The sequence below is a fragment of the Cherax quadricarinatus genome, chromosome 2, assembly GCF_038502225.1.
Source record: "Cherax quadricarinatus isolate ZL_2023a chromosome 2, ASM3850222v1, whole genome shotgun sequence".
NCBI lineage: Eukaryota > Metazoa > Arthropoda > Malacostraca > Decapoda > Parastacidae > Cherax > Cherax quadricarinatus.
In genome coordinates this window covers 854,381-881,664 of record NC_091293.1, presented here as the reverse complement: position 1 = coordinate 881,664, position 27,284 = coordinate 854,381, and the positions used below count along the sequence as shown (strand labels likewise).

General features: G+C 41.2%; 1 protein-coding gene across 5 annotated transcripts in view; it reads right to left on the bottom strand.

Moving 5' to 3' along the window:
- The window catches only part of LOC128684957 (uncharacterized), a 124,593-nt gene that overhangs the window by 56,192 nt on the left and 41,117 nt on the right, over positions 1–27,284 (bottom strand). For 4 of the 5 annotated variants that reach the window (XM_053771467.2, XM_070087087.1, XM_070087074.1 and 1 more), the window contains one exon: positions 9,015–9,173. The exons of the other annotated variant lie outside the window; for it this stretch is intronic. In XM_053771467.2, the coding sequence (XP_053627442.1) occupies positions 9,015–9,173 (159 nt within the window). The remainder of the gene's footprint in view (positions 1–9,014; positions 9,174–27,284) is intronic. 5 annotated transcript variants of the gene reach the window in all.

The following is a 27,284-nucleotide window of genomic DNA, read 5'->3' as shown; positions in this document are numbered from 1 at the left end:
TTTTGCAATCTGTATGGCTAAGTTCTACATTATTTAACTTATAAGTGCTAGGGTTATGGACACTCCCGAGCTTCAGAACCTTGCATTTATCTACATTGAACTGCATCTGCCACTTTTCTGACCAGGTATTGAGTTTGTCTAAATCCTCCTTAAGTTCCCTGGTAACTACGTTTGAAACAATTATGTAGAACTTAGCCATACAGATTGAGAAAAGGACTTGGGGTTATGGTGAACAGCAACCTTAAACCAAGACAGCAATGCCTAAGCGTACGTAATAAGGCAAATAGATTATTGGGATTTATATCAAGAAGTGTAAGCAACATAAATCCAGAGGTTATACTGCAGCTTTATACATCATTAGTAAGGCCTCACCAAGATTATGCAGCTCAGTTCTGGTCTCCATATTACAGAATGGACATAAATTCGTTAGAAAACATTCAGTGTAGAATGACTAAATTAATACATAGCATTAGAAATCTTCCTTATGAAGAAAGATTGAAGACTCTTAAATTACATTCTCTTGTTAGACGAAGAATGAGGGGAGACATGATCGAAGTGTATAAGTGGAGGATGGGTATTAATAAAGGGGATATTAACAAGGTCTCTTCAAGAGAGAACCTGCAGTAATGGATTTATATTAGACAAGTTTTGATTCAGAAAGGACATAAGAGGTCTGCTGCAGTGATCCTCTTATGTTCTTGTGTTCTAAATATGGGATAAATGTTCTTTGGGCAGCATGTATAGTGTTTAGAAATCTCTCGTATTGATAGCTCTCTTCGTTACCCCAGTCAACAGATGAATGTTCTCTAAGCCCATTGTAGACAGCCTGTACTGTCTGCACAGACAGCCTATGCTGTCTGCCAGCTTAGTTCATATTTCACGCCACTAAAATGCTGCCCTCTGGGCCTGCCCAGATCTGTGGGATGCTGGGCCCACACTCAGTCACACAGCAGCCTAGCAGCAAGATACAAGGCCTATTAGTTCTCCCTCTCATGGGCATGGCCCTACCCGGACCATGGGCACAACACACAAGCCTGTATACCCACCTACGGCATTTGCAAAGCAAGAAGAACCCTTCGCAGCCCTATAATTGACTCCATGCCACTGCAGAAATACCAATTAATCATGTTCACATTGGTAGCAGCGGTGGTCGCAGCAGTTGTGTTTGCCTGGAGAGAGGAAGGAAGAGGTATGAAGTCATCTTCACTTTATCACCCCATCCATCTTTCAACGAGTTATCCTGATGTGCCTGCACGTTTCAGCATCCAGACACAGGTACAAGCAGGATCTAGCCGAAAATTGACGAATTTCTTTGAGAAATATAAGTGACCCCACGCTACAGCGTCCCACGCCGTTTCTCAAGTCACGTGTTCAGCGTCACTTGTATGTTCTGCTGCTGTTGTTCAGCTCAGCACAGCTATTTCAGCAAGCCAGAGGTGAGTTTTGTGGTGATTTATGCATCCAGTGTGTTTGTGGGTGGGGGAGGAGGAGGAAGTAGCCGTTTCCTCGTCTTGCCCAAGCTCGCCCTACTCACGCTCACCCGTCTACCATACACTCACCACTGCCCACTCCCTCTGCTGTGTTTTCTGCTGTTTTTCGTGTGGATTCTTTGCCAGTGCTGTGTATCCGAGGCCACTCGACGCCACGTGGATCAGCAAGCCACGTGGATCAACAAGTCCCGTGGATCAGCATGCCACATAGATCAGCAAGCCATGTGGATCACTAAGCCACGTGAGGTGTGGACGACGCCACGCGGATCTACGAGCCATGTGACTCACCATGCTGCTGACGTCACTGACGATGCTGCCCGACTTCATGACGTCACGATGTCTGCCTGACATCACCTCGAGATGTCTGCTGACGTCACGCCTGACATCACATGTCACATCGAGTGCTTAAGTAAATATGCCAGTATTGTCGAGAAGATTGAGAGAAGATATATGTCGTGTGTTAATTAATTCCTCTCAGTCAGTGTTCTCACATGTTAATGTATAGCTTAGTGTCAATTTTGCGCACAGGAAAGCACCATTTGCTAGTTAAGCCATGTACCGCACCGTGGGTGTGTGTAAAGTTTTCCATATGTCCAGTGAGGTCTGCGGTCAGACCCTTGTGTAGCACCTTGTGTTAGTCACCCAGTGTGACCAGCGCGTTTGACAGCTGATATCAGTCAGCCAGAGCCCGAGTCCCCGTGTACAGAAAGCTCTTATGCTCGTCGCTCACAGATGTTCTGCAGAATCGTACCTGCTACGATTCCCATAGAGATTTGTTTCACTTCACCGCCAGACCTTCAGAGTGGTTATGTAGAGAAACAAGTCTGGGGATGCTTAGACTAACCTCTGCTATAACTCCAACTGCCGAGAGAATGACACTCGTCAAGCCGCAGTTAGCCCTGTCGGCAGGCTCTGTGTCATAAGCTTCAGTGAGCAGCCTGCACAAAGATGTCACTTTGACTGCTAGCTCGCTCACTGCAGTCTGGTGTATGATGTTACGACTCCCAGATGTTTCGCCCAGTTGTCTCTGCCACGACTCGCCGGCAGTGACAGCCCAGCGATAGTACCAGTCAAGAAGTGTCCTCCTGAGTCACTTGCCAGAGGTCCTGCCCAGTTGCCGAGTTTTGACGACGCCTCACTCGAGGGCACCAGCATGTCGTGCCCCAGGTTGAGTGAAAACCTGCAGCGACTCCTACGATGACTGCTTCACCGTTCCAGAGGAGACCGTAACCTGTTACATCACAGCTCAGCCGCAGCAATGTCTCCTGTGTTGCAGTATCTGTCCAGACGCAGGAAGGTGTGCAGCGATGCCCATCGACGCTCACTGCCTACGACCACGATGTTTAGCACACCCCACGTTTTTTTCTTCCCTCCCTGTAGGAAGTTTTTTTTTCCATGTCCATATGTATAAATATGTTTTTATTTTGTGTTCTGTGCCCTGTTCCTACGAGAGAGAGAGAGCGAGTTTTTTTTACCAGTCCCAACGCGAGGTAGGTGGCCGAGCGTATGTAGACAGCCTGTACTGTCTGCAGACAGCCTATGCTGTCCGCCAGCTTAGTTCATATTTCGCGCCACTAAAGTGCTGCCCTCTGGGCCTGCCCAGGTCTGTGGGATGCTGGGCCTACACTCTCTCAGTCACACAGCGGCCTAGCAGCAAGACACAAGGCCTATTAGTTCTCCCTCTCGTGGGCATGGCCCTACCCGGGCCATGGGCACAACACACAAGCCTGTGTACCCACCACTACTTTACAAATAAAGTAAGAAGCCTCCGAAGACATCTATAATTCACACCCCGCTTGCAGCATTACCAATAATCTCGTTCACCATTGTAATCTGCTAAGTGAAAATCTGGGACTGTTACTGAGTCATCCCTACTATTATACTACTACCATTCAATGCTAAAGGTAATTGATTTGTGGTCGCTTGTGCCAAGTTCCTCTGAGATTTCTAAATTATTAACAAGGGATTCCTTGTTTACCAAAACCAAGTCAAGCAGGTTATTTCCCCCTTGTATGTTTTGTAACAAACTGGTAATGCTAGGCTACCTCGTTGTTATGCGTATAGTGTTGTAATTTTGTTAACTGTGGTTAAGTGCTCGTTTTTATATGCTTGTGTGATGAAATGTAGCGTGAACTACCTCTAATAAGTCGCTAAATTGTAAATTCCCAGTCAATGAATTCCAATCAATTTGATTAAAGTTAAAGTCCCCTAGAATTACAACATTATCATGCTTGTGGCCCTAACAATTTCCTCTCACAGTAGTCTTCCTTGGTCACCATCCAAGTTTGGGGGACGGTATATCAAACCTAAAATCAATTTTTCGTGCCCCTCTGAAAATTCTACCCAGACTTGGTATGTAATTCAGACTTTATACCTGTTTTTGTGTAACAGTTTAAACAAACTCGGACAGAGTGCCACCCCACCCCCCTTTCCGATACTTCTGTCAACTTTGAACAATTTAAAACCCTGAATGTGACATTCAGCAGGCATGTCCCTATTTTTCATATTAAACCCCATCTCAGTTACAGCAAAAACATCAATGTTTCCCGCACTTGCAACTAATCTCAATTCATCGATCTTATTTTTCGGACTACGACTATTAGTATAATATATTTTCAGAAGCCCTCCTTTCTCTTTTCTCTTCCTGCTGATTTATGCCTGTTACGCTTGTCACCTAATGCCACTGGCTTTCCTATATTCACCAGTGGTGCAGGAAGACTCCATTAGCAAATCAGGTAGGAGGGAGGGGCGAGTTTTGGTCATAATTTGAAATGTCCGTATTAACGAAAAACCATAAAGCGGGGTCCTACTGTATTTTGCTGACAACACAATTCGTATTACTCACTGACTGGAACATCCCAACCCCCCACTTCAGAGAGCAGGCATTACCTTCACCACTACCAAGAGTAAGACCCTGCTCACAATCCAGCAGAATTTCAAGTCATAAAAACCACTTTTCTCTAGTCAATCTAATATGATGTGCTCACACAAGGCAACTGGATGTTTACCCAAAGGATACATGAAGAATGTTTCAAGACCAGACCTCCTGGTAAATCAGCAGTAACAGCCTGATCAACCAGGCTGTTACTGTTGGCCACACAGTTTGATATATGAACAACAGCCTGGAAAATCATGAAGAGAACTTAAGGAACACAAATTTCTCTCTTGAAGACAGTCAGGGGTCTACTGGCAATCCCCCTTAGTAATTGAGACTTGGGGCCTCTTGTGATGTAGTTCAGCTGGGCTTGTGAGGTCTCTGGGGAGACCTAATTTAACCAATTATATGGTCACACCTTGCCTTGGCAAATGTCCGTCAGTCACACCTTTTCGGCTTAAGTCTGAGGTCTTTTTTTCTTGACGCGTCAGAATTCGGCGTTGGGTCAAAACACGTGGTGCACACCCCATTGTGGGGGTGGGGGGGGGGTGCTCTCGGGACAATATAAGCCCAAGGAACAACTAAGGAAGGAGACTTCGAGCGGAGCTACTGCTGTATGCAGAGCTCTGAGCAGCAGAGTTGAGCGGAGCTCTGGCCTGTGTGCAGAGCTGAGCTGGAGAGTCTCAGGAGGAGAGACTGTTGGAGACACTGGGCAGAGTACTGGCTTGGAGCAGTACTCGGGCTGTGTAGGTCTTGGGACCTGTGGCTAGTGCATGGATAGTTCCTGTGGTGAACTGTCCTCTGAATTATATTGTAAGTTATGTTCTGTTTCGTGAAGTTGATTGTATTCCCTGTCTCAATGCTTTTATGTACCATCCCCATTTACCTAAACTCCCGTTCCCAAATATATTATTGTACAAGGACTTATACTAAACTGTGTTTGAGTGGAATAGTAATATTCACTGTCCCCATTACAGTGGACCCCCGCATAACGATTACCTCCGAATGCGACCAATTATGTAAGTGCATTTGTACGTGTATGTTTGGGGGTCTGAAATGGACTAATCTACTTCACAATATTTCTTATGGGAACAAATTCGGTCAGTACTGGCACCTGAACATACTTCTGGAGTGAAAAAATATCGTTAACCGGGGGTCCACTGTATTTGCTCTTTTCATTATTTTATTTCAAGTAGTGAGAGGGTGAGTAGTGTGGTGGGTAGAGTAATGAGAGGTGAAGGTGTAAACACCAGTGACCTCATGTTACCTACCACCTCCGCTAATCATCTCTCCTACCACCTTGCCTGCCTATCCCCTGCCTACATAATCCCTTACTCCCATATTCCCCAATTATCCATTTGTCCAATACCCCCCTACATGACACTCTTACACTTAATGTATTATCTCTTAGTACACTTACAGCATCCCTGCTTTTCACCGAGGACATTTTTGCACTGTCTGCCGAGCCTCTTCCCCTCAAGGGAGGCTCCTTGACGCTGGTGAGTGGCTCTTGATCTAGGGAATTGGATCTGTGCTCCAGTTCCCCGAACTGAGCCTATATGCCTCCCATCCCCCCCCACATGCGCTGTATAATTCTACGGGTTTAGCACTCCCCCATGATTATAATAATATATAATAATGCCGAGCCTCTTGCTTTTTTTTTTTTTTAATAGAGCAATGTCTGCGTGGTGATTCAGGACCAGTCCCTCCAGTATTTTCTAGGTACAGGTTCTCCATCACAAATCCGGCATCATTGGGACCTGTAGTGTGCCGGATTACTGGGTTTGCCGAATTACAGTGGTTAGGTTAGAATACACTTAATAAAATTAGCCAACTTGACTTACACAGTTCATTGAACATCGGCAAAAATTGAACATTTCCGCTACTTTAAACTCTTTCAAGGTACTTTTCGTCATGAAAGCAATCAAAATCATGTCTATTTCTGTAATATATCTTCCATTCTATCAAATGAGTCCAAAAAATGAGAATACAACCATAAAAACCATACGAAAATATACTGCAAAGAGGCGGCTAATGGCTGAGAAGTGAACCCCCTTATTTATCGTCTGTCTTTTTTATTTTTGTTGTACGTTAAGAAGCATCTGTCCGTCATACACTGCCCAAGTTTCAATGAGATAGCCCAACAACCGAGAAAAAAAAATATTTACCAAAAATCATATATGGCAAGCCCAAGCCAGGTACTGGAAATAAGTCACTGTCTGACTTTTCTGGGTTATCCCAGGTTCTCTATACATACACTGCTATGTATGATAATCTATGTAACTGTATTTGTGTATACCTGAATAAACTTATTTACTTCTAGTCTGTCAAGTGAGTACAAGAAACCACCCATTCAATTATTTCAACTACCCAATAAAGTGGTCAGAAATTGGCAATTTGGCCGATTTCACACAAATTTCAAGATGCCAATTTCAAAATAGGGTCCAGAATAAACAATGTAGACATTCCTGGCACTAAAATAACATTTCCTCTGTTCATTAGTCACGGCTACAGGCCCCTCTTATATTACTCTTGCTTACCATTTGGAATTTTTATTAAAAAAAAAAAAAAAAAAATGATGATGATGATTTACTGTTATGCAGACTACTGCATTATTGTAATAATTGTATAAATAATGTCAATCCATTCTTGACTCCATACTGGAATTTAGACTGGCAGGTGGACAGGTATTGGACGGTGATGTCATTTGTTTACTCGAGCTTCGCTAAAGAATAGAACATTTTCACTACTGTGAGCGCAATTTCAAGGTACTTTTCGTCATGAAAGCAATCAAAATCATATCTATTTCTGTAATATATCTTTCATTCTATCAAATGAGACCGAAAAAATGAGAATATAACCATAACCATACAAAAATATACCGCTAAGTGACCGCTAATGGCCGAGAAGTGAATTCCGCTATTTATGGTCTGATTTCTTTCATTTTTGGTGTACGTGAAGAAGTATCTTTCCATCATACATTGCCCAAGTTTGAATAAGATAACCCAACAAACAACTGAGAAAATAATAATAATAATATAATAATAATTTTATTTACTACACGTACATGTACAAGGTATACAGGCCTAGCTGACATCAGTGACATACTACTGTATAGAAAGGCACTTGTTATGCTGAGTACGTATTTCAAGAAAATTAGGTCAGTGTCCCAGGATAACATCCACACTAGTCGACTAACACCCAGGTACCCATTTACTGATGGGTAAACATAGACAATAGGTGTAAAGAAACACACCTAATGTTTCTACCCTGGCTAGGAATCGAATATTTACCAAAAATCATATACATGTATGGCTAACCCAAGCCAGGTACTAAAAGTAAGCCATGTTGACTTTTTTGGGGTTATTTTAGGTTCTCTACACATATGCTGCTATGTGTGATAATCTATAGAGAGAAAATAACTTTTTTGTTTCATGTTTATGGTGGAGTACGAGTGTATATCATAGTTAGCCCTGTGCTATACTCCGTTTTTTCTAATATAAACCCCCAAGACAAGGATAGGAGAATGGTATTTGTTTACCATATCCTCTTCATAACTCTGTCGAACTGCTCGGTGTTATGCCAAATATTATTCATTCTGGAGTATTTAACATGTTTTATGTTATTTAAATTGTTTCTTATGTCATATTAGATCAATTGTGATAGGCAAATAAGCTGTCGTGTTGATATTAGCGTAATAATAAAGCATATTCTCCTGTATCATGAGACTGAGTTCATGACAACCAACAGTGGCTTCAAAGCCACCTTATCTTTAATGGATAATGTACTGTGTAGGTGCTTTACATAATGAGAAGCATTTCTTTTATTCATTGGAACCATGGCTAGGGCTAAAAGCAAGCAGGTTAAAACAATAAATGGAGAAAAAGAAATTGGAATGACTTATGCAGCAAGTAGCGCCACCAAACAGTACCAGCAGGTTGGTTTGGCAACCCTGGAAATTTGAAATTGTGCTAGTCAAAATTAGTGCCGAATAACTGAAGGAACCGAATAACTGATTGCCGGATTTGTGATGGCGGACCTGTATAAATTATGATGTATTCTTTTCACCTGTATTCCTGAGAGTACATTTCAAAGGTCTTCAAATATTACAAGTAATTTAGGAGCTTGATTAAATTTGTAAGTGCAGTCAACGTTCTAGGTATATTTTCAAGGTCTAATTTTTTTTAAATGCTCCAGCCACCTTCTGCTGAGGTAGGGTAGCATGATAAAAGAAGAAACCACTTTCACAGTCACACATTCAATCACCATTTGCTAGAAGAGTACCAACATCGCAGTTCAGGTAGCCCTCAAAACTACGTAATCCCCACACTTCCTTCAGAATGTAAGAAATGTACTTCTCACCTCCAGGGCTCAAGTCTGGCTAACCTGTTTCTCTGAACCCCAATATGTTACCCTGCTCACACTAACTGCATAACAAATCATGAAAATTTCTTGCTTCACTCCTAACATGCTCATACAAGCCTGTTGGACATCTAAGCCCTTCACACTAAACAAACCTCCTTTACCATCTCCATCCAACAATTCCAAGGACGACACCCACTCGTCCTTCCCTCCACACCAGATTTATATGCCAAGATAACGAGTACTGTACAAAATATATTTATTCAGATTTAACTAGTTATACTCACCTTGTAAATCTCCCCAGAGCTTGCATCTGTTATGCATGAAACGCTATACAAGAAAGCTGGCACACAACCTCTGGTTTCTCTGACTCGCAAAACAGAATCATGTAATTCTTCACATTCATTAGATGAAGTTACCAAAAACAGGTTCAGCTGTGTAGGCTCCTGTTGTGAAGAAATTAAGAAAATACAGAATAAACACTTCACCATCTGATACAAAAATTCCTGTATATCCAAAGTATTACATACAGTACAAGAATAGAGAATACACAAACTGAATTTAATTGTATTTCACAAAAATTAATGAGTGCATTCTTTATGAAATACTAAACTGGAAAGTACATCACACAGTAGTGACAAACTAAGTAGCATTAAAATGGCTGGGTAATTCTTGGATAAGCAAAATATTTCTTAATTGTCTAGTTAACCCTTTCACTGTCCAGACCCCCGATATGAAACTTGTTCACAGCTTCCAAGAATTTAAAAAGAAATTTTTTTTTTTCTTATGAAGGGTAAAAAAAAAAAATACAAAATTTGATGGAAAAATTTACGTAATTACACTTCCACAAATTTTGCTATGTCAGTGTTATTTATTCATTGGCGATTTTTGCCCAATTTGACTCGTATTTTAGGCTAATTACATTGTTCCAGTAGACCAAATTCTTAGCTCTTTTGCTAGTATGTCTTCTATTTTATCGAACGAGCACAAGAAACCTCCAAATCAACTATTTCAACTACCCAAGGAAATGACCAGAAATTGGTAATTTGACCAATTTAACACAAATTTCCAAATATTCCAATTTCAAAATAGGGTCTCCAGTATAAACAATGCAGGCATTTCTGGCACTAAAATAACCAGGTCATATCTAACTTCAAAAACCTCTACGCAAAAGCATTGTTTGAAAAGTGCTTTGAAGTGACCTCTGACACTCAGTTGACTAAGAGAGTTCTGGAAAGATCACTTCACTATCCTCAATTGCAAAAGCATTATAGGTAAGGCTTGGAAGAGAGTGACTTCCAGGACTTTGAACTCTGCTTGGAGAAAATTGTTGCCAGGTTGTGTCCAAGAGAGATTGTGAAAGGTTTGAGGCTGACCCTGACCTTGTGGACTATTGTGGCACTGGCGAAGTCCCTAGGGTTGGAGGCAAGTGGCGAGGATGTGGAAGAGTTGGTGGAGGACCACAGGGAAGAGCTAGCCACTGAAGAGCTGCAAGAGCTTCAACTTGAACAGCAACAGACTGCAGAAGAGGAGGATGAGTGTGAAGGAGGTGCCTTCTTCAGAGATTAAAGAGGTGTGTGCAATGTGGACTAGGATGCAAGCTTTTCAAGAGAAACACCACCCTGACAAAGCTGAAACAAGCCATATCTGCAACATGTTCAGTGACAAAACCCTGTTCCACTTCAGGGAAATCCTAGAGATGCCAGAAACAGACCTCAATGGACAAATTTGTGTGACAGGGGTCCAGTGACTAAAGCTGGTCCTAGTGGCATTAAAAGACAAAGGGGGAAAGTAACTCCAGAGAAGGCTTTGCTACCTAGTCTTTATGGAATGGGATTCCCCTTCCAAACACTAACTCCTCCTCCTTTCCTCCTCCCTATCTTCCAGAAGCCAGCATTAGCCTTGAATAAAGGTATGTAATACTTACGTAATTGTTAATTTTTTTTTTTTGTGAATACTTTTGTCTGTAATGGAATAATTGTATTTCCATTAATTCTTATGGGAAATATTATTTAGGTTTTCGGCCATTTTGGTCTTAGGCCGAGCTTCTGGAACGGATTACGGCCAATAACTGAGGGTATACTGTATAGTATATGTATTTATCTGTGTTGTGTGTATGTAAAACTATAGTTACTCTTTAAAAAAATGTATTTTTTTTTTTGTGGGTTTGTAAGGGATTAATTGTACATACATTATTTCTTATGGGAAATACTGCTTCTCCTTTTGGCCGTTTCGAGTTTAGGACTATCTCCGGTAACGGATTATGGCCGAAACTCAGGGTTCCACTGTACTCTCATTCATTCCCCTCTTCACTTCCATGCACAAAGTTCTTTGTCTCCACAGACAGTACACTACTGTATAAACAATTTTTTTTTTTATTAACACACTGGCCGATTCCCACCAAGGCAGGGTGGCCCGAAAAAGAAAAACTTTCACCATCATTCACTCCATCACTGTCTTGCCAGAAGGGTGCTTTACACTACACTTTTTAAACTGCAACATTAACACCCCTCCTTCAGAGTGCAGGCACTGTACTTCCCATCTCCAGGATTCAAGTCCAGCCTGCCGGTTTCCCTGAATCCCTTCATAAATGTTACTTTGCTCACACTCCAACAGCACGTCAAGTATTAAAAACCATTTGTCTCCATTCACTCCTATCAAACACGTTCACGCATGCCCGCTGGAAGTCCAAGCCCCTCGCACACAAAACCTCCTTTACGCCCTCCCTCCAACCTTTCCTAGGCCGACCCCTACACCGCCTTCCTTCCACTACAGACTGATACACTCTTGAAGTCATTCTGTTTCGCTCCATTCTCTCTACATGTCCGAACCACCTCAACAACCCTTCCAAGCCCTCTGAACAACAGTTTTGGCAATCCCGCACCTCCTAACTACCAAACTACAAATTCTCTGCATTATATTCACACCACACATTGCCCTCAGACATGACATCTCCACTACCTCCAGCCTTCTCCTCACTGCAACATTCATCACCCATGCTTCACACCCATGTAAGAGCGTTGGTAAGACTATACTCTCATACATTCCCCTCTTTGCCTCCAAGGACAAAGTTCTTTGTCTCCACAGACTCCTAAGTGCACCGCTCACCCTTTTCCCCTCATCAATTCTATGATTCACCTCATCTTTCATAGACCCATCTGCTGACATGTCCACTCCCAAATATCTGAATACATTTACCTCCTCCATACTCTCTCCCTCCAGTCTGATATCCAATCTTTCATCACCTAATCTTTTTGTTATCCACATAACCTTACTCTTTCCTGTATTCACTTTTAATTTTCTTCTTTTACATACCCAACCAAATTCATCCATCAACCTCTGCAACTTCTCTTCAGAATCTCCCAAGAGCACAGTGTCATCAGCAGAGAGCAACTGTGACAACTCCCACTTTATGTGTGATTCTTTATCTTTTAACTCCACGCCTCTTGCCAAGACCCTCGCATTTACTTCTCTTACAACCCCATCTATAAGTATATTAAACAACCACGGTGGCATCACACATCCTTGTCAAAGGCCTACTTTTACTGGGAAATAATCTCCCTCTTTCCTACATACTCTAACTTGAGCTTCACTATCCTCGTAAAAACTCTTCACTGCTTTCAGTAACCTACCTCCTATACCATACACCTGCAACATCTGCCACATTGCCCCCCCCCACCTATCCACCATCACATGCCTTTTTCAAATCCATAAATGCCACAAAAACCTCTTTAGCCTTATCTAAATACTGTTCACTTGTATGTTTCACTGTAAACACCTGGTCCACACCCCCCCTACCTTTCCTAAAGCCTCCTTGGTCATCTGCTATCCTATTCTCAGTCTTACTCTTAATTCTCATAACCCTTTGAGGGTCGACAGGCCCTCTCCGAAACTCGTTCTCAGGGTCGGCCAAATTTAAAAAAAAAAAAAAATTATTTTTTCATATGAAAAAATAGAGTATTTTTTTCTAAACATTATAGGCTAAACAAAAAAATTTTAATGTCAATACTTACCGAGATATGGAGGTGTGAAATTTGCCAAAATTGAACAACATATGGTAACATCGCCGACTGCCGTCACCCGGTATTTTTCTATTTACTTTTTTATGTACTATTTTCAATTATTTTTCAATTTTTCTTTTTCTGAGTAACTTTTATGGCCTCTGAGGCCAACATGATCAGTATTTTGTAAGTTATTTCTTTTTCAGCAGTGATGCCATCTTCAGCCGCAGCAAGCAGCAACAAGGCTGCTCCTACATCTTGCCGTCCCCTGGGCCTATCCGAACTCCAGTGATGGCCAAGTTGGCAAGTACTGCTGCAACAACATGCAAGGAACCTATAGTGACATAAAAACTGACGGTGACGACAACGAAATGGACTAAATATGACAAAAGAGGGACTGGCATTCAAGTACCAGACCTGCTGTTGCCAGACGTGAACCAGACATGAGACGTTTTCCACTACAGTGAAATAACTGACCTACAAATCAACTGCACCAGTGTTTAACGGGAAGACAACATGGCAGAAAACCTGATCAACTAAATCTCCAAGGAAATGACAGGTCTGTAGGACTTTTTTCGTCAGTGCCAAACGAGGGAAAGATTTGAGCCTTTAAACATGGCTGACCGGCATTCAAACAGCCGCTACTGCCAGACGTACAACTAGCGAAGTGAAATTCTCATCTTTACTGACGTTCATCTGTTGACAGTAGCATCATATCTGTACCACCATCATATCACCTGTACCAGTGCTAACGAGAGGGAAACACAGGAGACATCGTCAAATCAACAGTATAAAACTCCAAGGTATAGGACGGTTATCCCTCAGTGACAGTCTTGGGAAAGAAGTGAATAGTTAAATAGTCAAGGTTAATGTTTTAGTAGCTGACCTATATTCAGCTGACCAGTGTACAGTGAGAGAATCATAGCAGAAAAAGCCAAATATATCTATAAACTCAAGGAAAGTCAGGTGGTGTTACTCCCCTCAGTGTTTTAAAAATGGTTGAGTCAGCAAAACAGGTCAGGAGACAACAACACGACACAACCCCCGATAAATGGAATTGAGGGGGATTTGGAAGGATAAAACCATGGATTAAACCTTCCTGGTCTACCAGAATGGAAAGGAGTTAGAAGTTAATTGGTGAAGCCAGACTGTGAAGTGAGGTGGGTAGGGGAGGGTGAATAAGGGGTTAAATGTAAGGGTGTTGTGAAGTTAAGGGAAAAGTGAGCAGTGAAGATGGTTTCTGAAGAGGAAATTTTACTAGTAATGCAGTGGTGATTGCTAAAGCAGATACTAAGTGTACTAGGGACTGGAAAAGAGAAATAAATATTATTGTATATGAGTAAAAGAGCGAAGAGTGAAAATGGCAGGCATTAGGGGGGTACAGGCTGGCATAATTATATTTATATTTCTTCTTCAATTCCATGAAGAAAGAAATCAGTCATGGGGGTTGGAAAAGGTGAATGGAGTAACAGCGCCCTGGACAGTAAAAGCCCAACAGTTGCCATCCTACCAGAAAAGTAAACCTCACTATCGCCGCAAGGTATGGCAACACCGCATACCTAAACAGAAACAGTGGCACACAGCTCTTATTGTAGCGCTCTTAAGTGGTGATATCCAAATTAATCCAGGACCTCAAACTATTGTGCAGAGGCAAAACAGACAGATAAATGACGGCAATAATGACGGTCTAGTAGCTAGGAATGATAACCTTAACTCCATATGTAATGCATACATAGGTCAGTGTGAGACAATACAGCCATTATTATCTCAAACACTACCAAACAGGTGCATACACTGTACTAAAGTACGCATGAAAAACAGAAAAGGCACCTTATGTAAAATGTGTAAGGGGTGGGTGCATGATGGATGTATGTACAATTATAGCAACGGTGCCAGAATTCATTTTGTGTGTAACAAATGCACTTTGGCACAGTTACCCTTTAGCAGTGATGACATTGATTTACCAAATTTTAATACAAATGACCCATTACCATATATTGATGATTATGATTGTTTTATGAAAACAGGCCTTCACTTTATTCATGTCAATGCAAGATCACTTCTTCCTAAATTGGCAGAGATTAGGATTCTAGCTAACAAAATTAGGGCGGCAGTTATAACCATCTCTGAATCTTGGTTGGATGATACGGTGACTGACGACGAGGTCAAAATAGATGGTTACAATATAAAACGCTTAGATAGGAACAGAAAGGGTGGTGGAGTATGTGCCTACATTAGAAATGACTTAGCTTACAACCCAAGACCTGATTTAAATAACAATAAACTGGAGATTCTATGGTTTGAAGTGCTGCTTCCTAAGACCAAACCCATCTTAGTAGGAACTAGTTACCGCCCTCCTACCCAGGACCAGTTCTTAGAAGACTTTTCCAGAGTCTTGTCCGGAGTTGAAAACAATTGCGAGACAATAATACTGGGCGACTTCAATATCTGTTTTCAGCAGCAAAATAACGGGCTATGCAAAAGGTATAAGCAAATTCTAGGATTAAATAGTTACACTCAACTTATTAATACTCCAACCCGGATCACACAGTTCTCAGCCACCCTAATTGACCACATACTTTGTAACCGCTCTGAGAACATTAGTCAGTCAGGCGTCATTACCACAGGTCTTAGTGATCATTTCATCATTTACTGCACCAGGAAAATAACTAGGGATAGGATAGGCCTACACAGGACAATAAAAATGAGGTCAACTAGAAACTACAGTAAAGAAACACTGGTAAATAGGCTACACAATTGTGACTGGACAGAGATAACAAGTTGCACGGACGTAAACGATGCCTGGGAAAAATTCAAAACAATGTTCACTACCATCCTTGATAATATTGCACCAGTTAAAGAGGTTAGGATTAAACGAAGAACTGAACCCTGGATGAATACCGAGATATTAGATAATATGAAATTCAGAGACCAGCTGCTAAAAAGATTTAAAGCAAACAGACAGGATATTGCAGCACTAAATGAATTCCAAAGGGTGAGGAACAGAGTACAGAGACTTATAAAAGGAGCAAAGGCAAAGCACTACTGCTCAAAAATTGAAGAGTATAAGCATAACCCCAGAAAGCTCTGGCAACAACTAAAACAGTTGGGGTATAGCCATAAGCCAGTAGATAGGTCTAACATAGTACTCACTATCGATAATGAGGTATGCCACGAAACATCTAAGGTGGCAAATTGCTTTAATTCCTACTACACATCTGTTGCATCAACACTAGTAAGTAAACTACCAGCTGCATCAAATACCTTTAACACAGACTCTGATAAGTTTCAAACATACTATACCAATAAAGGGGTAACCCCAAACAGTTGTCAACTAGTAAGTGTATCTCATGACTTTATTCAAAAAGAACTAAGCAGGTTAAACCCAACTAAGAGCACAGGCCCTGATAACATCCCGTCTAAGTTCCTAAAAGATGGTGCTTCTGAACTGTCAATCCCTATTGCTCACATAATAAATCTATCAATCACCACTAATACAGTACCAGAGGGGTTCAAGGAGGCCAGAGTCACTCCTATCTTCAAGAAAAATAGTAGGTCTGATGTAAGCAACTATAGGCCTGTTAGTATACTCAGTATAATATCTAAAATTCTAGAGAGGGCGGTGTATTCTCAAGTAGTTAAGTACCTTAATGACAACAACATTCTCCATAGCTATCAATCGGGCTTTAGAAGATCCTACTCAACCGACACCTCCCTTATTAATCTGATGGATTACCTGAGAACTGAAATGTCAAAGGGGAACCTCATAGGCATGGTAACCTTAGACCTGCAAAAGGCCTTCGATACTGTCAACCACAATATATTATGTAATAAACTTCAAGCTATTGGTATAGGTTCTGTAGACTGGTTTAAGTCCTACCTTAGCAACAGGAGACAAATAGTCAAAATCAACAAAACAGAATCAGAACCCCTGCCGATAACATGTGGAGTTCCCCAAGGTAGTATTCTGGGTCCCTTATTATTCTTATGTTATGTCAATGATATGCCTATCAGTGTCAAGTGCAAACTCCTACTGTATGCAGATGACAGTGCTCTGTTAGTGTCAGGTAAAGACCCACAAGATATTGCTAATGTTTTATCACTGGAACTGGAGTCCTGCAGCAAATGGTTAGTAGACAACAAACTATCATTACACCTAGGGAAAACTGAAGCCATTCTCTTTGGCACGAAACATAAACTGAGAAGGGTAAATAATTTTAATGTTCAATGTAATGGGGAGCCCATCACTTTGGTTTCATCAGTAAAATATTTGGGAATCCCCTTTGACCCATGCATGTCAGGAGAATTGATAGGGAACAGTGTAGTAAAGAAAGCGAATGCCAAACTGAAGTTCCTGTATAGACAAGCACAGTGCCTACCTACTGAGGCTCGCAGGACCCTATGTCTAGCCCTTATACAATGCCATATGGATTACGCTTGCTCTTCTTGGTACTCTGCCTTGACAAAAAAACTGAAAGATAGACTGCAAATCACCCAGAACAAAATCGTAAGATTCATCCTGGGGCTGGGACCAAGAGAACATGTAGGCCAGGATGAATTACAGCAGTTGGATATGCTAAATGTTGAAGACAGAGTAAAACAACTGAAGCTAAATCATGTTTATAAAATTGCTCACAAACAATGTCCAGAATATCTTGCTGTCAGTTTTGTCAAGGTTGGGAACCAAAGCAATCATAGTACTAGGGGGAGAGAGCACAACTTTGTAGTACCCACAGTCAGTGGCCAGGCTTCAAACACCTTTTATTGTACAGCAATAAAGGAATGGAACAGACTACCCGCACATGTCAAAGCCAGTCATAGCGTGAACCAGTTCAAGAAGAGTGCCAAAAGGTGTCTGATGAATGTAGCTACAGAAAGGGAGGGGAATGATTTTCTATTTTTTAGCTAACATACGTGTAAATTTTACCTTATTCCTTGTAATGACCCTCGTATTGTAGATAGTCTTAATGACCTTGGTGTAGCAGATAGTCTTTTTAGTATGATAATAAGATGTTATCTTCATTGTAGAATAATAAGAAAATATTATAACCTTTATACTATAATAATAAGGTAAAAGGACCCCAATGGAAATAAGTCACTCTGTCTGACTTTTTTGGGTTATCCTAGGTTCCCTACACATATGCTGCTATGTATGATAATTCTATGTAACTGTATTTGTGTTTACCTGAATAAACTTACTTACTTACTTACTTATTCAATACTACACAATAAGGGCGTAAACACTGTTGTCATTATTTTGTTTACAGAAAATATTTACACAAACAAACAATATGAAATGTTGTTTATTACTATTTTTCTATATTTTATATACACATATACAGTCACAGGACATGTTTCTAGAAGTTCTGCAGCCTGTGGAAGTCTTTGAAACATGGTGTCATGCACAGTGGAGTTTTGCACTCCTCACACATAAAACGAGTGTCTCTGCGTTGTTGTGGGCGTTTTTTTGTATGTGAACAGACGTAACACCTCTTCTGAGCCTTTTTCTTCAAAGCAGTAGCAGGCAGTTTTACCAGGAAGTGATCACCATGCTTCAGACGAGCAGGTAGTTGTTGATAATTTGGTGGGCGGTCAATTGCAGGTGCATTTCCTTGGTACTTGAATACTATTTGTCTGATGACAGACAAACAGAATTCGCCGTACTGTGGTTTGTTTCTGGTGCTCATCTTATACATATTATAAGCATTGAGCATGGAAATGTCCAGAAGATGGAAAAACAGTTTGATGTACCACTTATAACTCTTGCGAACACAATCAGCAAACCCAATCTGCATGTCACATTTGTCCACTGAACGCATGTTGAAGGTGTAATCATTCACAGCTGCAGGTTTTAGAATGGGTTCATTTCTCTCTCTATGCTGCCTGCCACTGTCTGCCATTTCATTAGGGTGAATTGATGACAACAGTGTGACATCTCGTTTGTCATGCCACCGAAATGCCATGATGTCATTGGCAGCAAACGCCTGCACCTCACCTCTGCGAGTGCCAGCGTCAAACCTGGGCATATGTTTTCGATTTGCACGCACTGTGCCACACACATCTGTCATGTTCACTCGCAAAAAATCACTGAGTGAGGGGCTTGTGTACCAGTTATCTGTATATAATATATGCCCCTTACCAAGGTATGGTTCTATCATTGTTCGAACCACATCACCTGAGATGCCCAATAACTTCCTGGTATTTTGCAATGTATAACTTCCAGTGTACACAATAATATCCAATACCAGACCACTGTAACAATCACAAAGCACAAACAACTTTATACCAAAGCGTTTCCTCTTGCTTGGTATGTACTGCTTGAAAGAGAGTCTTCCTTTGAACAGAATCAAAGACTCGTCAATTACAAGCTTCCTGAAGGGATAAAAATGAGTACTGAATTTCTGTTTCAGATACACAAACACATTCCTAATCTTATATAACCTGTCAGTTCTGTCAGGCCTGGTTTTATCTGAGAAGTGAAGCATACGTAACATTAGCACAAATCGATTCACTGGCATTATATCACTGAAACCTGGTGTTGCAATCAGGGGGTCTGTTGACCAGTATGATTTCACTTTGTGCTTATACACATGTGGCATAAGCATTATTGTGGCAAAGAAAAGATACATCTCAGCCACAGTTGCCTCCTTCCATTGGTGTAGACGTGATTTTGGTGAAAGTATTGTGTTTGCCATGGTGTACTCGTAGTATGTGTTGCTTTCCATGACAATACTTTTCATCAGTGGTTCGTCAAAGAATAACTCGAAACATTCCAGTTCAGTGGCATTGTTCCCAAGTGCACAAGATGGCCGTATTCCACTTTGGCTGCCATCAAACTGGTGGGGATTTGGAACAAAATTGACAGCTTCCTGCCAATCCCAGGTGCGGTCTGCTGGTGGGTACTGGACAATGACAGGTGGTTGTGGTTGTGGAGGTTGTGGTTGTGGAGGTTGTGGTTGTGGAGGTTGTGGTTGTGGAGGCTGGTGTGGTGGGGGAGTGGGGGATGGTGGCCTTTGTTCTAGATCAGCTGAGGCAGCGGCGTGGGTGGCAGCATGGCCCACTGCTGGTGCCTCACCGCCGGCACCACTACCACCACGCACATTTTCCATCCCAATTGCAACAGTATCTTCGTCATTTTCACTGTCTGTTCCTGTTGTGCAGCCACGGGATGTACTCCGAGATACACTCCTTCCCCTTGGTAAAACACATGGCACACTTCCAGAGCGCATATATCGTCGTATATACTGACGCTTCACTGGGGAATATTGCACTTCACTATCACTACTGGAACTAGTTTGAAGAGCTTGTAGTTCATATTCACTATCACTATCATCACCCATGCTCTCATCCGAGTCTGGGATTTGGGAAAATAGAAGTTTCCTCTTGGGTTCTGGAACAACTGAATGTGAACACGAGGGCCCAGCACCAGAGGTGGAAGGCTGAGGGTCGTCTGGGTTTTCTTCACTATTACCGATATTATGGTCATTAGTTTCGGTCAAAACCTCACTAAAACCACGAAACTCATCTTCACTGGCACTTCCATCACTATTAGAACTGTCACTGGGGAACAAAAGTGTCCCAATTCGCCGAGGAGTGAGGAGCTTCTTACCGCGAGGCATGGTGGACATTGTTTACTAAGAGGGCATTCCCACAATGCACCACTGGGTCCCAGATTTTTTTTCTACCGCGCACACTGACCACGCAGACCCATTCTCTCACACCTAGGCCTACCAGCCTTTTCGCGCGAGATTTGAGGCCGCTAGAATTTATGCGTACTAGTACGTCAAAAACCCCTACGCGTAAGACGTACTAGTACGACGAAAACCCTCAAAGGGTTAATAATAACTACCATACACTTTACCAGGTATACTCAACAGACTAATCCCCCTATAATTTTTGCACTCTCTTTTGTCCCCTTTGCCTTTATACAAAGGAACTGTGCATGCTCTCTGCCAATCCCTAGGTACCTTACCCTCTTCCATACATTTATTAAATAATAGCACCAACCACTCCAAAACTATATCCCCACCTGCTTTTAACATTTCTATCTTTATCCCATCAATTCCAACTGCCTTACCCCCTTTCATTTTACCTACTGCCTCATGAACTTCCCCCACACTCACAACTGGCTCTTCCTCACTCCTACAAGATGTTATTCCTCCTTGCCCTATACACGAAATCACAGCTTCCCTATCTTCATCAACATTTAACAATTCCTCAAAATATTCCCTCTATCTTCCCAATACCTCTAACTCTCCATTTAATAACTCTCCTCTCCTATTTTTAACTGACAAATCCATTTGTTCTCTAGGCTTCCTTAACTTGTTAATCTCACTCCAAAACTTTTTCTTATTTTCAACAAAATTTGTTGATAACATCTCACCCACTCTCTCATTTGCTCTCTTTTTACATTGCTTCACCACTCTCTTAACCTCTCTCTTTTTCTCCATATACTCTTCCCTTCATGCATCACTTCTACTTTGTAAAAACTTCTCATATGCTAACTTTTTCTCCCTTACTGCTCTCTTTACATCATCATTCCACCAATCGCTCCTCTTCCCTCCCGCACCCACTTTCCTGTAACCACAAACTTCTGCTGAACACTAACACTACATTTTTAAACCTACCCCATACCTCTTCGACCCCATTGCCTATGCTCTCATTAGCCCATCTATCCTCCAATAGCTGTTTATATCTTATCCTAACTGCCTCCTCTTTTAGATTATTAACCTTCACCTCTCTCTTCCCCGATGCTTCTATTCTCCTTGTATTCCATCTACCTTTTACTCTCAGTGTAGCTACAACTAAAAACTGATCTGATACATCTGTGGCCCCTCTATAAACATGTACATCCTGAAGTCTACTCAACAGTCTTTTATCTACCAATACATAATCCTACAAACTACTGTCATTTTGCCCTACATCATATCTTGTATAGTTATTTATCCTCTTTTTCTTAAAATATGTATTACCTATAACTAAACCCCTTTCTATACAAAGTTCAATCAAAGGGCTCCCATTATCATTTACACCTGGCACCCCCAAACTTACCTACCACACCCTCTCTAAAAGTTTCTCCTACTTTAGCATTCAGGTCCCCTACCACAATTCCTCTCTCACTTGGTTCAAAAGTTCCTATACATTCACTTAACATCTCCCAAAATCTCTCTCTCTCTACATTCCTCTCTTCTCCAGGTGCATACACGCTTATTATGACCCACTTTTCGCATCCAACCTTTACTTTAATCCACATTATCCTTGAATTTACACATTCATATTCTCTTTTCTCCTTCCATAACTGATCCTTTGTTGCAACCCCTGAATGGTTGCAATGATTATTATGTATATATATAATTATTACTTTTTCATTTAATTTTATATTGCTTATACAGTGGACCCTCGCATAACGATTACCTCCGAATGCAACCAATTATGTAAGTGTGTTTGTACGTGTATGTTTGGGGGTCTGAAATGGACTAATCTACTTCACAATATTTCTTATGGGAACAAATTCGGTCAGTACTGGCACCTGAACATACTTCTGGAGTGAAAAAATATCGTTAACCGGGGGTCCACTGTATTTGCAATAATAGCTAAATCGTAAATGTATTGCTTTATATTGTTATTTGACGTAGTTTCCTTTGTTAGGTAGGATGTAACATATTATGTGCTCAGTTCAAGTCTTGATTGTCTAACTACTGTAATTATCGCTGTTTGCTCGTTATATTGCCGGTTTCTTGCTGGGCGACTGCTGTCCATGGAGCTATCACGTGATCGAGGGGGGTGTCCTCACCTCGCCTGAAGTATTCAGTCTGCTCGAGACTTGCTTGGTGGTTGGACAGATTGTCTGTCTCATTATTCTTGTTAGTTCTGTAGAACTCTGTTCACAGAACCTTGTATAGACTTAGTGATTTTCGACGTTGTACTGAGGTTGTGTGTCTCATAGACACTCTGAGCATCTCAGGTCCTGAGCTGTAGCTTCTGACCTACTAACTTGTACTGGTATCTCTGTATTATCACAGTCTGGGATTTTCTTATGCTGAACTTAGATTCAGTAGTATGGGAGTTTTGTAACTTTTGTGGAGGATCTGCAGATGGTCCCTACTTAGTGTCGTTATATTATCTCCTTGTTCCTGATTCTGTGTCGCAGTTGCTTGTTGTATTGCTATTGGGCTCAGCATTCTTTTTGTTGTTCAAGCAGACTGTTCTGGTTGCCAGTCGGTCAAGAAGTTAGTTTATTAGAGGACTTTGTCAGTCACTTGTTTAAGTCTAGTCGAGTCGTGAGACATAACAAACTACTTAGAGCACTTACACACATACATACTTACTTGTATATATTTGTAATATCTTATTAAATGTTAATGTACCAGACGGTACTTAAGAATTATAAATGTGGTATGTGCTTTCAGCACAATAATATTGAACTCGAGAGATGTGATATTATTTTGATTACTGTGATTAATTTAATTTAATTTAATTTGATAATATACCTCTAGACTTAATAAATTTATTAAATTTTAATTTCTCTAGTTAGTAGCCTACCAGTTGTAATCCTGAAGCACTATTGAATAATACTGAATTTTAATGGATAATTGGACAAGGATTCTGACTACTTGTTACGAAAACCCAGTAACAGGCTGGATGCTAGAAGGGCAGTCCTTTCTAGTATTCACTGGATATCTCTAAGCTTTTAGAATCGCGTTTTTTGTAACAAATGGGGGGCCTGTCAGGGATGCTCTTGATCCAAGGTGTTGGAGAAATTGTCCAGTTTGACATACTAGTAACTCTATGATCAAACGCTTTGAGTACTTTCTTAATCTGAAGACTTTGAGTTTAGTCTTGTACAACATACCAGGTGGATGTATGTACCTGACTGAGTCTCTTGATCCAAGGAGATGGAAATACTGTACGAGTTCTAGCTCTAAGACAACTAACGCTAAAATTCCTATCAGGATTATAGTTTCCCATAATCACTCTCTCGTAGTACAATTATTTTCGTGATGTATGCCAAAGTGAAACAGTTAATTGATACTCTGACTTTGTCTTGAGTTGAGTACATTAAAACTTCAGACGTGTTGGCAAGTAGCCAAATATCTCGGTGTGACGTATAACAGGAATTACACCGCAGAAACTGTCAGAGCGTTGATTAAAGATATATTGTTTCCTGCTCATACAGATATGTCTGATTATGATTCAGATTCAGAAAGCCTAGTGTCACAATTAGGAAGTATGACTATTTGATGAAGAAAGAGCAACTACTGCAGAAGTGTCTGAGCCTAGTGAACCTCTGCTCACGCCTTCCCTCCTAACTGTTAGCATGACACAGCCTAATACTAGTACAGTGTATGCTACACCTGTATCTACTTATCCTAGACCAGATCTAGACTCTCTAGAGACGGCTGGACGAAGTTTCCGACCTAAGGACAGTCCAGAAAGACATGTTAATTTCCTTACTCCTCCATTACCTACTGGTCCTATCTCTCAGGAACAGTTTGAGAGGTTTGAACGCCTCATTATGTTGCAGACTGCACAAATAGAGGCACAGAGGAAATTGAATGAAGAAGATTTCCAAAGAGAAAATGTTCGTCTGGGAAAACAACAGACTGATAGATCACAGGACCCATTTAATGTGCAGAAAGCTGCATCCATGGTTCCTAAGTTTTTTGAAAGTGACTTAGACACCTATTTTGATGTGTTTGAGAACCAGGCACGTGCTATGAACTGGCCACGTAAGCACTGGGCAACCTTGTTGCACACAGCGTTGACAGGAAGAGCTCAAACTTGTACTGCTGCTTTACCATTTGCCAAGTACATTAGTTATGACGCTGTCAAACAAACTATTCTAGAGACATATAACTTGTTACCTGTAAGTTATCAAAGAGCATTTCGTACGTAACAACGACGACAAGATCAAACTTGTGTAGAGTTTGCTCATGAGAAAAAAGTTGCATTTGAGAGATGGTCTAGAGCTGCTAAATGTAACAACTACGACAGCCTTATTCAGTTGTTACTACACGAAGAGTTTAACAACTGTATGTCTGCTCACATACAAGAATATCTGATCGATCATACTACCTCGGATATTCTGGAAACTGCAGCATTAGCAGACAATTACGAGATTTCTCACAAACTTGTACGTACTAAAACACAAAGAAACAAGGTAACTAAAAATTCTCCTAGAAGTTGGCAACCTAAATCAGCTGCTCATTGCCGGCCTGATGTACCTGCTACTGTAACTTCTCGTACCTTTACCAGGAAAACTCACAATCCTCAATCTGTCTTTGTGGCTAGACAGAAATCTGATATCGAGAAGAAGAAAGTTAAATGTACCTATTGTAACAGAAAAGGACATGCTAAAGAGTATTGCTATAAGTTAGAAAGAGATACGAGAAGCAGTCGTGCGGCTGGCGCCCCCACACAAGTCGTATCCTCTTCCGAGCAACAAAGGCACCAAAATCCTAGTAATACCTCTGATCCTACTGTTTTAGATAATATTACTCAGGACAGATGACTAGCGTCAGAAAGTGTATCTGACAAAAAGATTTGTTCAGCCATGGGTCCTTACCTTTCGAGAGGTAAAGTAGGATTTGACGAATCACATCTGACTGAAATAGTTACTTTCAGAGACACTGGCAGTTATCTCACGTTATTAAGAGAAGATGTACTGACCATAACTGATGATACCTATACCAAGATAGATGTAGTATTGTTAGAAGCCTATGGAGGGGCTGTTATAAAAGTGCCTCTGCACAAAGTTTATATTGAAACAAGCTATTATACTGGTTATATTCAGTGGGTATATCCAGTGGTGTATTTCCCATCAGGTCAGTGGACTTGTTGATAGGGAACGATATCCTTCATGCTGGTATATGTAAAGAACCACTTGTGATTGATAATAACACTGATGATAATTATGTCATTGAAGCTTGTAGAGAGAAACCTATTTTATTTCCTCTCAGCGCAATTACTAGAGCTATGTCAAAGATGCAACAACCATCCTTGTCTCCTGTTGAGTTAGTGGATGACAATGATTTGGGCTGGAATATGTTGTTTAGTGACCCTCTGCGCCCAGGATCATTAACACTAACTCCCCTGTGTCATCAACCTAGTCAGAACACAACTGACGTTAAATTTCTTACTCATGATGATTTAATCAAGGATCAGTTTGTTGATCAGTCACTGGAAAGACTGAGAGATATAGCAGTTACTGAGAGTGAAACAAAGGATCTCGATAATTGTTACTATTATAATAATGGTGTACTGATGGAGAAAAATACATGTAAGTTGTCAGCTGATAGTGTTTCCACCTCAGTCAAGCATCTCGTAGTGTTACCAGTTACATTTCGTGAACAAGCCATTGATTTTGCTCACGATAGTCCCATAGGAGGACATTTGGGTGTCAAGAAGACACTCGGTAAACTGGCAAAACATTTTACTTGGCCAAAGATGAAGGAAACAGTAGCTGATCAAGTGCGATGTTGCCACGTGTGTCAAGTGACAGGCAAGCCAGCGCACACACCTCCACCTGCGCCTCTCATTCCTATCACCGTGGATGGTGAACCATTCTCACATCTTATTATTGATTGTGTTGGTCCTTTGCCTAGAACCAAACTAGGAAACCAATACTTATTTACTATTATGGACGCTGCAACACGCTATCCCGAAGCTATTCCTATGAGAAAAATTAATGCTCGTGCTATTGTGAGAGCACTGATGAAATTTTTCTCCCAGGTTGGATTGCCACGAGAGATACAATTACTAGACGATTTTCTTAGTAACCTTGGGATTGATAAAGCTAGTGATATTAAAAACACGATTTTGCATTTCCCTGAATTGTTCGGTGATGTTCCTAAACGTTGTACTCTAGGTGTACATGACGTTGATGTACAGGGACCATCACCCATTAAGCAATCACCATATAGGATGAGTCCAACAAAGCATAAAGCATTGAGAGAAGAGGTCGATTTTCTGTTATATCACGGACTTATTGAGCGCAGTAAAAGTCCATGGGCATCTCCCTGTATTTTAGTGCCTAAACCTGACGGTAGTTTCAGGATGTGCACTGATTACAGGAAAGTGAACTCTGTCACCTTGCCTGATGGTTATCCTCTACCTCGCATTGACGACCTTATTGACCGTGTGTCAGGAGCCCAGTTTGTCAGCCATTTAGATCTCTTACGAGGGTATTATCAAGTCCCGCTTACTGAACGTGCTCAAGAAATATCTGCTTTTACTGTTCAAGATGGATTGTTTAACTACATCGTCACCCCCTTCGGCCTATGTAATGCGGCTTCTTCATTCCAGCGTATAATGAACGAGTTGACCCACAATTTAGAAGGAATAGAAGCCTACCTTGACAACTTAGTAGTGTACAGTGACGAGTGGGAACAGGACTAGACGCGTCTCAGAGCATTGTTTGAGAGACTGGCGCACTACAACTTCACTGTTAACTTAGCTAAATGTAGTTTTGGTCAAGCCAAGATTACCTATCTAGGCTTTTGTATCGGCCAAGGTGAGGTTGCTCCTATTGAGGTTAAGGTTCGTGCAATTTCTGAA